Source organism: Dromiciops gliroides, chromosome 1 (assembly GCF_019393635.1).
Source record: "Dromiciops gliroides isolate mDroGli1 chromosome 1, mDroGli1.pri, whole genome shotgun sequence".
NCBI classification, from domain to species: domain Eukaryota; kingdom Metazoa; phylum Chordata; class Mammalia; order Microbiotheria; family Microbiotheriidae; genus Dromiciops; species Dromiciops gliroides.
Genome location: NC_057861.1, coordinates 75,402,886 through 75,417,745, shown reverse-complemented (window position 1 = coordinate 75,417,745; position 14,860 = coordinate 75,402,886). Strand labels below are relative to the sequence as shown.

Sequence of the window (14,860 nt, the reverse complement as noted above, 5' to 3'; positions counted from 1 at the left end):
GGCAGGGCCATTATGTCTCTGATAATTAAAAAAAGAACAAGTATTAAGGTGGAAGATACAAATATTTTCTTTTAGGATTACTTAATTTACATGTAAGCAATACTACTGCCTCCTCTCTCTCTCTCTTCCTTTTCTAGATTTATGTTAAGTAGCTCTTTTGTATAGAGCAGGGTAGCCTTCAGAGAGGCAAGTAAATCCCTGAAACAATGCATTATACAATATTTGGAGTGACTATTAAAAAAAACCCCAAACCAAATGTACAACCAGAATCCTAAAAACACCCTGTTGACCTTTGGTGATGTTTGCCTCCCATGTAGTTAGACTGCTTGATTGTTGCAGTTTTTAAATCCCAAGTTAAATGGCAAAACAAACAAAGGGATAGATAGATAGATAGATAGAGAGAGAGAGAGAGAGAGAGAGAGAGAGAGAGAGAGAGAGATGGATGGATGGATGGATGGATGAAACAATGCCAATCTAATTTCTTTTTTTGGGAGCAATTAACAAAAAATACCACCCATAAAAAAATAAACAGTTCATTTGGAATCATTTGTGGTAGACAATAGAGGACCCATATTTGCCACACACCTGCTTGTTGATTCACATCTGCCGAAAAGTGGAAAGAGAGGCCAGGATGGAGCCTCTAATCCAGACAGAATATTTGCACTCAGGTGGGGCAATGATCTTGATTTTCATTGTGCATCCTCTCAGCAATGCCTGGATACTTGGTGGTACCACCTTACAATATGGTATTGGCATACAAATCTGTATTGATGTCAACATCATAGTTCATGATTGACTTGAAGGTAGTTTCATGGACTCCACAGGATTCCATTCCTAAGAAAGAAGGTTGGAAGAGAACTTTTGGCCATGTGAACCTCTCATTAACGGTGTTGATAACCTGACCATCAGGGAGCTCATCACTCTTTTCCAGAGAAAAGCTAGATGCAGCAGTGGTCATTACCTGTTCAAAGTCTAAGGCTGTGTAATACAGCTTCTCCTTGATGTCACAATTTCCCTCTCAAGTGTTGTAATGAAACTGTACCCTCTCTTGGTCAGGATCTTCATAAAGTAGTTTGTCAGATCATGGCAAGTTAGATGCAGATGGAAGATGACATGGGGAAGGTCATAACCATCATAGATGGGGACAATATGGACCACACCATCACCAGAGTCCAGTACAATAGCAGGGGTATGACCAGAGTCACATAGGGTCAGTACATTCTAGATGGCAACATACATGGGTGGGGTTCTGAAGGTCTCAAACATGATTCATGTTGCCTTTCCTCTGTTGGCTTTGGGATTCAGGGATAATTCTGTGAGAAGCACAGGATATTCTTCACGGACCACACAGAGCTCCTTGTGGATAGCATGGTGTCAGATCTTCTCCATGTGATACCTCTATTGCTCTGGACCTCATACCCCACGTAGCTATGTTTCTGGGCCATATCTACCATCATATCCTGATGTTTGGGATCCCTCCCCCTCTCTCATTATCTTTATTTCCAATGCAGTGTGGGCCATCACCAGTCATCTTGACTTATATCTTGCCACTTGCCACTTGTCTGATGAATCTAGAGGAGAGAATGAGGCTGATGACTTTGCACAGCTCTGCCTCACTTAAATCCAATTCACTTACAAGTCAAGACATCACCCTCCTGATGTCATTGGCACTCTTCAAGAATGAAGGATGAACAACAACAGGAAAGCAGCAGGCTGATTTGAATTTTCCTTTCTCTGCTGTCAATTGTGAGAATGGGGGAAAGGGATTTTTCTAGCTCTTTACCTCATTCTCCAGAGAGTTCACTTTTGGTCACCCAAATGAATGCTTGGGTATGTTGTATTTTAACTTTGTTGTGTGAATGGTTCAAAGGTCAGAGTTGAAATTGAACCATTTTGGAGAACAACTGGAATTATGCCTAAAGAGTTATTAAACTGCCTATACTCTCTGACCCAGCAATACCACACTATTTGGGAAGCCTACTGTTTGAGTTGGATTGTCACCCATGCCTACATCATACATATAAAATGTGGCTCATTTTCTCATACCTCTCCATGGGGTGATAGAATAGTCTTTGAAAAGAAGCAGTGGCATTTTTTAGTCTGCAGGAGAGAACAGTACCTCTTGCTGGACTGAGAGGGTGTTTAATGGGGCCATAGGCACAGGATTGAGAGCCAGAGAGGACTTTAGAGATTATTTTAGCTAACCCACAGATGAGGAAAACTGAGACCCCAAAATGGTAAATGACCTACCTAAGGTCACATAGGTAGCAGGGGTTCACTCACCTGCCAATAACATTTACCCAGATTTAAGGGTCTAGGTCATTTATTGGGCACCTAGTATAGGGAGGACATTTAGCCTCCTTTAGTTCTCATATACTTGGGCAGAGAGGCAATGTTCTATAGTGATAAGAGCACTGCCTTTGGAATCAGAAGACTTGGATTCAAATTTTGCCTTTATCACTTACTACATGCATGATCTTAGACATGTCACTTAACCTTTCTAGGATTCAATTCCTTTAGGAAAATGAGGCCATTGGACCAGCTAGCTTCTACAGTCTCTAAATCCTCTAAATCTGTGATCTTCATTTCTTCCCCATGGGGAGAAACACTATAGGAAAATCCCCAGGAACTACTGGAGAGGGTAAGTCCTTCCAAGTCCCACATCTCCTTCTCTACTGTTTTTAGGACCCTTTGCATAAGAAGGGGAAGGGTATTAATTGAAGGGTAAGCCTCCATCTCTATATCATGCATGACAGGGTATCCCCTGAAATATGCATTCAAATTCTCTCTAGTAGGCCACTCTTTCAGTATTACTAGTTGGAGTCAGATCCCTAAGTTTGACCCCTAATCTAGTGAGTTAGCGAAACCATGATAGGATGCTGCCAAGTGAGTCACTCATCCTGTTTCCTCACAATAGAAACTTTTCCTTCTTTTTAAAAAACATATTTTATTTTAGCATTCATTAAAAAAATTGAGTTTCAAATTCTCTCCCTCTCTGCAGCCTCTCCCCTGCTCATTGAGAATGCAAGTAATATGATTTCAATTCTACATATGAAATCATGCATAGTATTTCCATATTAGCTTTGTTGCAAAAAAGCAAGAAAAATAATGGTGAAAAAAGTATGCTCAATCTGCTCACAAAGTTCTCCCTCTAATGTTGATAACCTTTTTTATCCCAAGTCCTTGAATAATTTCATTCATCAGTCTTTCACAATTAATCACTGTTGACATATTGATAGTACTGTGTACAATGTTCTCCTTGTTCTGCTCACTTCACTTTGTATCAGCTCACATAAATCTTTCTGAAGCCATCCTGTTTGTCATTTCTTACATCACAATAGTATTCCATCACAATCACACACCACAAGTTGTTCATCCATTCTTCAATTGATGGACATTTCCTCAATTTCCAGTTCTTTTCCACTCCTAAAATAGCTGATAAAAATATTTTTGTCCACATATGTCCTTTTCCTTTTTATCTAATTTCTTTGGCATACAGACCTGGTAGTGCTATTTCTGGGTCAAAAGATACACAGTTTTAAAAAATGTAAATAGCATATTATTTTTTCCAATTATGTATTGAAAACAATTTTCAACATTATTATTTTTTTTGGGGGGGGGCAATGAGGATTAAATGACATGCCCAGGGTCACATAGCTAGTAAGTGTCAAGTATCTGAGGTTGAATATGAACTTAGGTCGTCCTGAATCTAGGGCCAGTGCTTTATCCACTGTGCCACCTAGATGCCCCCTTCAACATTGCTGTTACTGTCTACAGTGTTTTCCTGGTTCTGCTCACTTCACTCAGCCTCAGTTCATGTAAATCTTTCCAGGATTTTCTGAAAACATCCTGCTCAAAATTTCATATAGCACAATAGTATTCCATCACAATCACATACCACAACTTATTTATCCATTTCCCAATTGATGGACACCCCCTCAGTTTCCAATTCTTTGTCACCACTGAAAGAGCTGCTATAAATATTTTCATACATAGAGGTCCTTTTCCTTTTCCTTTGATCTCTTTTGGATAGAGACTTCATAGTGGTTTTGCTACATCAAAGGATATACATAGTTTTATAGCTCTTTGGGTTTAGTTCCAAATTGCTGTTCATAATGGTTGGACCAGTTCATGGCTCCATCAACAGTGCATCACTCTCCCTATTTTCCCACATTTCCTGCGGCATTTGTCATTTTCCTTTTCTGTCATGTTATCCAATCTGATAGGTATGAGGTGGTACCTCAGAGGTTCTTTGTTAACTGCCTTCCATGACATCAGGAAAGCACATGGGGAGAGGCTTTTCACTCTCTTCAAGGTCAGAGGCCATCCTCCAAGCCTGCCTGTGTGGTCCCACAGCCAGCCATTGGATCCACAGAGCAGAGACTTTTTGGAATGGGGCTGGGGCTTCTTTCAGGAGCCTGGCAGCAATCTGGGGAGAGAAAGTTTCTTGAGACAAGGATGGTGGCTGAGTTGAGGGGTTGCTGGGTTTGAGGTTTGTGCTCCTAAGATGCCTGTGGACCTTGAGGGAACTGATTGACACTTTAAACCTCACTTTCAGTTCTACTGGGACCTCATTGTTGGGGTGCTGTTCTAGGTGACCTGAAACTGTAGTGACTACCCCTAGGGAAGGGTCGTTAGTGGCCTTAGCTGGCACCACTTTCTGCCCACTGGCAGCAGCACCCTGACATGGCAGGCCCAAGCCAGGTGGATCTCACTAGCCTCTGGATCACTACTTCTTCAACCAGGGTCAATGGACCCTCAATGGGTTTGTGGAGGGTTTTCAGAGGGCACCATGAACTTAGATGGGAAAAAATTACTTCTTTATTTTCACTAACCTCTAACTGAAATTTAGGCACAGGCAGGTAGGGGAGGTAGAGGGGCTTGAGAGCATAGCAGGGAAGGGCAGGACTGAAGCAGTGGCCAAAAAAGGAGCATCATGGTCTTTCACCCTTTGCACCCCTCCTTGGAACTAAAAACCAGGGAGAGAAGGCAGTCTATCTTGAATCAGGGTTGCTCACCTCAATGAGGGATGTGGATTCTGAGAAAATAGAGTGAAAAATGGGGGATGCATAGGCAGGGAGAAGTGAAGGAGAACAGAGAGGAAAAATGAGAGTTGAAAAAGAGGGAAATGGGAAGGAGGGAAAGAGACAGAGAGAAGGGATAGTGAGGCATAGGGGAAGGAGGAAGGAGAGATCAAGAAAGAAGGAGATGTGTGGAAGGACTGAAGGAAGGAGTGAAAGCAGGAATGAGAAATAGAGAAACAGGTCCAGAGACAAAGAGACAGAGAAAGAAACTGAACTCTGGATTTTTCCTGCCCCTCCCCACCCCCCACCTAGCCAAACTCTAAACAGACTCCTAATCTTTCAAGGGCCCCACACAACTCATGAAGTTCCTAGAGATTTTATCCCCAAGGGTCCTTCCCTTCACTTAATATAAATAGAACTGTCCCTTTGTTCCTTGTGGGAAATTAATTGGCACTGGCTGCACATTCCTGGGGGACCTCCTCCCCAACCCCACTGCAGGACTCATCTTCCTTCACACATGTACTGAGGACTGCCCCGGTTGAATATTGTACCTACTATGTATCCTGGCCCAAGAAGAGCCTTTTCTTTCTCTCTCTCTCCCTGCAAGGTCAGATCCCCTTCAACATCACAGCTTAGCCCAAATAGAAATATCGCCAGTTCCAGCTCTAGTTGCCCATCTTCCTTGCCCTCCTCACCCCCACCCACCCCTGCACTAAAAGCAAACTCCAGGCCTCCAGTCCTTCCACAGCTCCCTATTGGACACAGGTAGGCCAGGTCCTGGATGGACAGCTGGGAGTATCTGGGATTACCTTTGATGGGGCAGCAGCACAGTCCTTTGAACAGGGTAAGAAGGGTCACGGCCATTCTCCATGGCAGGAAAAGTGAGATCAGAAAGGTCACCCAGTCCATCCAGTCTAACTTGTCAGACTCTTGCGTGTGAGAAAACCCTGCAGAAGAGCTGGGACCCATCAGCTGCAGCTTGGCCAGGGTAAGCCCTTGGCCTTCCCTGCCCAGCAGCCCTAAATCTAGGTGGGCTGGGGCTGAAGGTTTCTGTCCCTCCTCCCACCAGTGAGTTGAGGTCTCCCAGGCCCCCAGCCAGCCTGGAGCTATGGCACTGCCTGACACTCTGTGTTTTCTAAGAGTCCATCCATGCTCAGCCCCTTGATCCCATCTCTAAGGAAGACTTCAGATAAGTGGTGGGTCCACAATGGAGACTTGTAGAGGTACTCAGAGGCCAGGGATGCAGGGAGACTCAGGGTCTAGGGAGGGAGGCAACTGAGCTTGAATACCACCCCATAATTTGTTTTTTTTTTTAGTGAGGCAATTGGGGTTAAGTGACTTGCCCATGGTCACACAGCTAGTAAGTGTTAAGCGTCTGAGGCCGGATTTGAACTCAGGTACTCCTGACTCCAGGGCCGGTGCTCTATCCCCTGCACCACCTAGCTGCCCCCACCACCCCATAATTTGAACCCATCCTTGTACCCATACTTTCTTACCTTGGCATCTTAGCAGGATCCAGAGGAAATACATGGCAATTCCAATTTCAAATCCCCAAGATACAACCAGGATGCCATTTATTTCCCACATCCAGGGACTGGTCCGGGTAAGATATTCTGAAAGAATTCCCCAGTCCCAGCACACGACTGTGAACCTTGGGTCCCTCTGAACACAGTCCCATAACCTATAGAAAATACTGGGACATCCTAGATGAAGAAGGATGATGCTGTAATGGAAATGAGCTCCATGATATATAGGGAAATGTATGTAAAGGGGAATCTTCACTATCTCTGAGCCCCTGAAGAGTCACCTTAGGTTCCTGTGTGCATCAGAACCTGTCTTACTAAAAAGCAAGAAGGAAGAGAAAACTCCAAGAGAAGAAGTCTCTTGAGCTCTAGCAGTAGGACATAGGGGAAGTCCTGAGACTGAGCAAAGCTGGCCCTGTGGATAAGATGCCCTTGTGGAGAAGCCTGGGAAATAGAAGAGAGCAAACTGAGCTACCCCTCATACTCTACTATGCTGGAGAGATTCTGTGAGACCTAGGGAAGAGCTATAACTTTTACTCTTGTTAATTTTCTTTCCAATGTAAAGGTGGGCCTGATTAATAACAATGTCTAACCAATCAATTCCATCACACCACCTTAGATTCAGGGTGTAAGTCTGGAAAAGTTATCTGATAAAGCAAAATGACACTAGAGAGGAGTCCTGTTCCAGTTGAAAAAAGGATTCCATCATGTCCCCTGGGTCCTGTGTAAAATTAGCTGGAATAAGGGAATTATAGATATTGGAGGAAATATGGATTTCTTGTAAAATCCTTGAGGAGGAGCCACCTATAGGGGAGGGCACATTTTATCCTCAGTCATGGCCAGGTCTCTTTCATACACCTGTCTTCATTCTTCCTTTGGTTAGAGGAAGACCTTGTTACCATCAAAGAGGATTTGATGGCTTTGGAGGATTTGGAGCTTCCCATTTTATTTCCAGTGCCCTAGCATCATCCAGGGGCTGATGATAATTTAGACCCAGATTCACCAAGCTAAAAGGTCTCTTCCTGAGTAAGCTTCAAATGGGAGAAAAGGAATTCCAGCATCTTGTACCTATGAGTTGTATCTTTGTCTTATGATAAAACAGATTCTAAACAGATCATCTTAAGGGGAAAATGACATAAGAGAATCACCACCAGCTTTTTGCTTCCAGTCCCTCCTGCTCTGCAAATTCATCCTTCATACAGCTGCCATGTAAGCTTTTGTATGGGATGCTCAGATCATCTCATTCTCCTCAAAAACGTCTGGTGACTCCTCCTGATGGTAGAATAAGGCATCACTTGCTGCTGATGCAAGCCTTTCACAGTCTGCTCTGGTCCATCTGTCCAGCTCTATCTTATATCACCTCTTCAGGCACTGTGGATAACAGACAAAGTGGACCACTCTGTATCATCTCTCTTCATCCCTCCCTCTCTCATCTCCATGCCTTTATTCACTTTATCTGTTCTATCTGCTATTCTCTGGAAAATGATCTATTCTTCAGATTTCACATGGATCTTTTCTCCTAAATCTCTCCACTGAATTCATTATTTCTTTCCTTGAATAAGGAGAGTGAAGGTTCCACCTGCTAAACACTGAGTATATCCATCATCATGGAGATTATTATACCTTTGCTACTCAACCTAATCAGGACCTTCAGGTACTTCTGTGTCTTTGCTGAGGGGCCTGGAGAAAAGCGGAAAAAATTCCTCCCATATCCCCCTTTTATAGAGGGTTCAAAATCCCAACTATTCTTTCATTTGCTCCAGCAACTCTGCTTGATTTTCATTCTACCACCATCATCATCCTCATACCCCACACTAGGTACCCTCTGGTGCCTCCCTACCTTTCAGCTTCCTTTTTTGTATTGTTTTCTTCTATTACATTATAAATTCTCCAAGGAGAGGGAATGTTTGTTCTTCTTGTATCCCCAGCACTTAGCACAGTGCCTGACACATAGTGGGTGCTTAATAAATGCTTATTGTTTCATAAGTATCAAAGCACTAAGACTCTGCTGTTGTCCACTATGGATAATAAAGACAGGAATTAGGCTGGGTGGACAGAGAATACTCACTTCGTCTTCTTAGGTTACCTATTGTCCTGGTTCAAATGCCTTTGCAGTTAAACCAGAGATGGTCTTGGGAAGGTATAAAAGCCTGTCAGAAGCCACAGTTAGATAGCTCTCTCTGACAGAAGGTTTTGCTTTTTGTGCAGACATAGAACTGAAAAAGGAAAAAACCTCATTTCAGCCTGGGGAGATTACCTGGATTTTAAGTGATTTGGGTATAGCAACTATGAGTAAAGAGCCATAACCTCTTGTCAGGGAGAGATTCTAGCCACTCTAGCCTAGCGGCCTGAAGCTTGAGGGCTTGGTTGGCCCTTAGGAGTCCAAAAGATCAGATTAGGCAGTAATACCCAGAAGAAAGAAACACTGAGACTTAGTAGACCAATAGACCAGTGAAGACCATATGGCTGGAACAGCAGAGTCCAGAGATCTAACAATGGTATTGGAGTAAGTGAGTAGCGAACCCAGTTAACCCAGTGAAGTACCTTTCCCACTGATGATTAGGCCTTTTGAGATACAATGATATCACCAGAAGACATGAGGGGACCTGTGGTGTACATAATATGTATTCACCATATATGGATCCCTCATGTTTGTGTTTGCTCTCTCCAATGATATTTGTGGGAGGATGTGGCCTCTATTTATGGGGAGAATGTTCTATGGCAAATGTTGAATTGTGTCCTCTGATTGGCTGGACAAAAACCCAAACACATTGGTAGGAACTCATCAGCTATTACTGTTTTGAATGAGTGTTAACCCAGAATAACCTTAATTAAATGTAGCTTTTTTTGGGATCCTACATGAGGGAGGGGAAGTCACAAGCACTACATTCATCTCTTAGTTACCTATTTACATGCCTCACACATCTATTGCACTGTGAGCTCCACGAGAACAGGGATTATTGTGTTTTATCTAACCTTTGCTTCTCCCTCACCCCAGAGCATAACACTGTATAAAATAAATTTTAATAAATGCTTAGTGACCTGAAATCAATTGAATTGAATTAAGGAGTCAAAGATGTTTTTTTTTCTAGACTTCTACCTCTCCCCCTAGCATAGGGGATTAGGACTGAGGAAAGGTAAGTAAGAAGCTATTAGTATTTCTAGCAGGCTCTCGCAAAACTTTGCCCACAGTAGGCAGATCTGCTCAGTATAGATGTTTGGAATGGATATGAATGCCCCCTCCTCTTAAAGTTTTCTATCTGACCAGAGTCAATGATGTCATAAGGTTATAAGTTTGCACAGGAGAACCAAGGGTACCCAAGAATGGGCATTTTCAGAATGACCCTTTTTGAGATTTTGGCCACAGGGATACTGGGGGCAGTGCTTTGGAGTAAGTGATCAGAGCCTAGTAAAGGTCAGGCTCCCAGGACTCTCAGGGTTCCAAAAATCATGCCCTCTTTGCCCAGAACAATATGATGGGTTGGAAAGAATGCCCTTACCCCAATTTCTCTTCATAGTTACCTTGGTATCGTAGGATGAGCCATGTGAAAAAGCAAAATGTCAGCACCCAGAAGACAGCTATGTATGCAATGAAGAGGATCATCCAGAAAACCAATACAGGCTTAGCTTTTTCACCTACAATATAACCCCACCAAAACACAGCAGTGAGGGGAATCTCATGCCCTCAGTTTCCTCTGGCCCAGATCTAGGGTTTGGGGGGGGGTCTTGCAGCCTTTTTTACTCTCCCACACGTCACTACCTTTCTTTCAGAAGGCACATGATTTTTCTAACTTAGAGACGCCTCCCATGAGGTCAGTTTTGTTTAGGGAGAGGTGTTTAGAACTGGGCAAGTGGAAAGGAAGAGCAGGTTTGCATCACAATTAGCCTATGAGTAACTAGTGTAGCTAGAATATCTAGGAAGTCAGAGAACATCCATCCCATTGGGGACTGCATCAATTTCTTTTCGATTAATATTTCTGAATTTATGCATTTACCTGCCTTTTCTCCGCAAATACCTGAAGATCCATTCCTGTAGCCTGAAGGGTGAGCAAGGAATAAATAGGAAAGGAAGTGGGGATTATAGTAGGCCAGGGCGTACTGTTATGAGTTCTGGTGGCAATGGCCAAAGAAGGGAATATGGTGAGACTAATCTCAGGATCCAGGTGTCAAGAAGGATTGGAGCCATTTAAGTTCAGGAGACTTAGTACTTTGAGTTGTGATTTAGATATCAAGGAAGATGAACAAGGTAGTGAAAAGTGAAACTTCTAGGGCCCAAGGCCAACGTCTTCTGGGTCAGTCCCAAGAAGGAGCTGGCCTATCATTCATCCCACATTTCTTCAGCTTGACCCTGGGCAGATTCTGAGAAACTTTATCAAATATTTTGATTAAATCTGGATATATTCTATTTATGGCTATTTCCCAAACTATTTTCTTTGAAAACTAGTTAGTGAATAATAATAAGTTAATGCCTGACAATTACTTCAGTACAATCAATATTTCCCCTCTAATGATTAATTATGAAATAACGAATAAGTTACATGCTTATTATGTGAGAAGAGCTTACAAACTGGCTTGATTTCTTTCATTACCAACCCATGTCCCAAGTATTCTAGTATCAGCATTTCTGGATTCAGTCCAATATTTTAAAAGTACTTTAAAGCCCAACATGTTCTCTGTTCAGAAAAGTTTAGGAAGTACTGGTTTCCTGTGGCCTTTATGTGCTGCTAGCTATGAATTGAACTGCATGTGCTGGTCTTCTGTGGTCTGGGGAAGGGGGTCATCAGGGGAATGTAGATGGGAAATTGGCCAGGAGAAAGTGATGTTCAACCATTTACAACCTTTCCTTTCTCCTCCACCTGCTTGTCCTCTAATTCTTTTCACTTTCTTGATTCTTATTTTTTTCTCCAAGAAACCTACCCTCTGGAAACTACTCAAAATTTCTCCTCCTGGTTTATGTGGTCCCAGGCCCTCAGCAATGACTTCTATTTCCACCATGGTCCCATGTGGATTACCTTCACTCCCCCTCTTCTATGTTCATTTTCCTTTATGTGTTGTCTTAATTTATTGGAGTATAAGCTCCATGTGGGCAGGGGCTCTTTCTTTTTGCTATTATTTGTAATATCAGCATAGGGATTGGCACATAGCAAGGGTTTAACAAGTTTTTTGTTGACTTATGGACTTGGCTTTCCTTCCATCATCCATCCCTTAGCAAATTAATTCTCAAATGTATTATTTCTTTGGCAGGAGAGTAAGTACCCAGTTGGGAAGAAAGCATACTGCACCCTATCATCCCAATTCAGGCCCCTGCTCCTCACCTGAGACTTTTAGCATTACATCAGCTTCCTCTTGATGAAAACCATTTTCAAAATGACATTTGTAGCTTCCTTCATCCAAGAGTCTCACATCCCGTATCTTCAGAGTGACATTCCCACTAGAGAAAGAATCTCTCACTAACTCTGTCCTTCCTTGGTAATCAGGGTCCTGGTCTCCGAATTGATCTTCCCCATTTTGATAGAGATGCACCACTCGAGTTGACTGGAACCAGATCACCTCCATGTGCTCTGCACTTTGTGCTGGAGAGAGGTGACATGACAACTCTGCAACTTCTCCTACTGAGGCCTGGATGGGTCCTGTAGGTCCAATCACTGAGAACTTCCCTGTTCAGTCAGTTGGGAAGAAGATACCAGGACTCAGAGAGGAACACAGCAGAAGCAAGAGGCTAGCCTTCATGGTATAGATAGGTGAGAAGAATGGTGTTCCCAAGTGGGATGGAAAACAGAAAATGAGGAAGGAGGAGGCGAAGGGAGAATGAAAGAGATCCCATGGAAGAATGAAGGGAAGGAAAATAAAGATGATGAAGGTATTGAGAAGTCCCCAGAAGGGAGAGAAAGGGAAACTAGTGAAAACCCCTGAAAGTGATATGAGAAGAGAGTGGTGGAGGTATCAGGCATTGGAGAAATGGACAATGTTGCAGGTGGGGATAGAATCTCATCAGCCTCATCCCTCAATCCTTGGAAATCCACTACAAGACACTGGAAAACAAATATTCATACCTGAGGCCAAAGTGGGGATCTCAAGGAGGAGAATGGGGCCTAGGAAACCAAATAAGTGTGCTGAGAGATTGATTAAATCCATCACACCTAGGAGAGAAAGATAGAAGGAAGCATGAGGAAGCATGAGGGAAGCATAGTCAATGACAAGAATGGGAATAAGGGATCGGGGGAGTCACAGTGGCATCAATTATGGTTTCAGGAACCTATAGGATTTCTAAAAAGAAAACCCCAAGGAATACCAGTGGTGGACAGGAATTCTGAGGTCATCTACACCAACATATATCCCAATAAGAATCTCCTCTACTACATTCCCCCACAAGTGATTATCCAGTTTTTATGTGAAATGAGGGCACTTTATCATCTATTACAACAGTGCGTGCCAGTTTGGGGCAGCTCTATCCTTAAAAGGTTTTACTTAGGTTACAGAAGTGGCACATGCTCAGAGCACCTTTGAAGCTACTAAACATGTAAGAGTTTGAAGAATGTACTGTTAGGAGAGTTGGGATGACATGTAATGAGGTAGTGCCTTAGAGAGACCTAAGAGCATGTGTATCCATTTTGTAGCTGCTTCTGGCCTGCTCAGCTCATGGTAGAAAGCAGCCCCTTTGAATGGCTGTTGTTGAACCAAAACTGAAGATGCCTTTAAAAGGCCTTAGCCCTTGCTGATATTAGCTCTCCAATCCAGCTACCTGACAGAGACTTAAGTCTATTGGAAGTCTTTTTTTCGTTTAAAAATTTTTAAGATTTACAATTAAATGCAAAATGAGAAAAGAAAAAAAGTTGCCATGTACACAGCAGAACATAGGAGAGGATTCAATATAAAGCAATAAATTGGAAGTCTTTCAAGGGTAAGTCTACTCTTATGTCCCCCAGATGCAAATCAGGGCCAGGAGCTTGCAAATTTCACTTCAGGAGGGTAGGAATAAGATTTTATTTTAGATAAGATCACTTTAGGTTCACTGAAAGTTTGATGATTACTAGTCTCAGTGTCCCCTGAGATCTTTGAAGACCACTGGATTCAGTATCCAGAGAGAGTAGCATCAGGAGTACAGAAAAAATGACCAAATAAATCCCACTAATACCCTTCAAAAGTGAGCAGAGCAGGGCTAGCCCAAACAAACAAATTAGGGAGTAAGTCTTGAAGAATGAGTAGACAAGATTCCCACCATAATGAATTATTATGAAGAGAAGGGTGGTTAAGATACAAACTCAAAACAGGATGCCTCCAAAATATCCACAAACAAGGCTTCAAAGGAAAACACAACTTCAAAATAAGGCCAACCAGAATTCCTGGAAGAAATGGACAAAGTTTTAAAAAGAAACAAAATGATTTTATTAATGAAATTAGGTTTCTAGAGGAAAGAATTTTAACAGAAATTTGAGCTTTGGAGGAAAGACTTGTAAGGACAAGGAACAATTTAGTACAATTTAGAATTTTAACCAAGTAATGGATGCCTTGAAAATTTGGATGAATCAAACAAACAAGTTAATGATGACATGAGACAACATGAAATATTAAAAATTATTCAAAACACTGAAAAAAAGAAAATGTAATGTTTCTCACATAAAAATATCCTTTCTAGACAATAGAGAAATAAATAAAAAACCATTGTTCTACTTGAAATCCATGGTCAGGAAAATAGTCTGGATATCATATTTTAAGAAATTATGAAAAGAAAATTGCCCAGATTCATTAGATTAAGAGGGTCAGAGGAGAATAGAAAAAAAATCTAGCAATCATCTCTTGAAAGAAAGCCCCAAATGAAAATTTTCAGGGATATAATAGCCAAATATATAAAACTCTAAGATGTTTTTTTAAGAAAATTCCTTACTGTTCTTGGTGAACTAAAACCATAGAATAATTGTATGCCTACATACTGAAAGAACCAATAAATGTGATTGTTAAGCCACTATCAGTGATATCTGAAAGAACATGGAAAATGGAAGTGTGACCTCAGGCTTGGAGAAGGGCAAATGTGTCCCTCCTGCTCTTTTTTTTTTTTTAAGAGGATAGGATCTTTAAATTATAGGTTAATTATCTTGATATTAATTGCTAGGAAAATTCTACAATCCTAGTGTATTGAAGACATGGTTAGTGAACATCTGCAATTAAATGTGATGATCATCCAGGGTATTTATAACTTCATCAAGAGTAGGTCATGGGAGTTGATGGTTGAAGATGGCAGAGGACTTGAGGAAGAACCAGACCAGGCTGGAACTCTAGGCTAGATAGGCCTTTCCTTAACTTCACATGTTTTTT

General features: G+C 42.0%; 1 protein-coding gene and 1 pseudogene across 1 annotated transcript; both read right to left on the bottom strand.

Annotated features, from left to right (window-relative positions):
• Nucleotides 1-543: 543 nt before the first annotated feature.
• Nucleotides 544-2,054, bottom strand: LOC122745704 (annotated as a pseudogene).
• A 1,950-nt stretch (nt 2,055-4,004) lies between these two features.
• Nucleotides 4,005-12,682, bottom strand: LOC122736109 (myelin-oligodendrocyte glycoprotein-like). Its single transcript, XM_043978140.1, has 5 exons — nt 12,601-12,682; nt 11,863-12,204; nt 6,521-6,637; nt 5,834-5,971; nt 4,005-4,429 (listed from the first exon to the last, which is right to left on the bottom strand). The coding sequence occupies exons 1-5, from the start codon at nt 12,680-12,682 to the stop codon at nt 4,317-4,319; spliced, it is 792 nt and encodes a 263-aa protein (XP_043834075.1). The 3' UTR covers nt 4,005-4,316.
• Nucleotides 12,683-14,860: the final 2,178 nt, after the last annotated feature.

Coding starts and splice junctions, on each gene's coding strand:
- LOC122736109 (XM_043978140.1), bottom strand. CDS start 12,682: ATGGATTTAATCAATCTCTCAGCACACTTATTTGGTTTCCTAGGCCCC. Junction 12,205..12,600: donor GATCCCCACTTTGGCCTCAG/GTATGAATATTT, acceptor CTGACTGAACAG/GGAAGTTCTCAGTGATTGGA. Junction 6,638..11,862: donor TGTAATGCTAAAAGTCTCAG/GTGAGGAGCAGG, acceptor GAATTCTTTCAG/AATATCTTACCCGGACCAGT.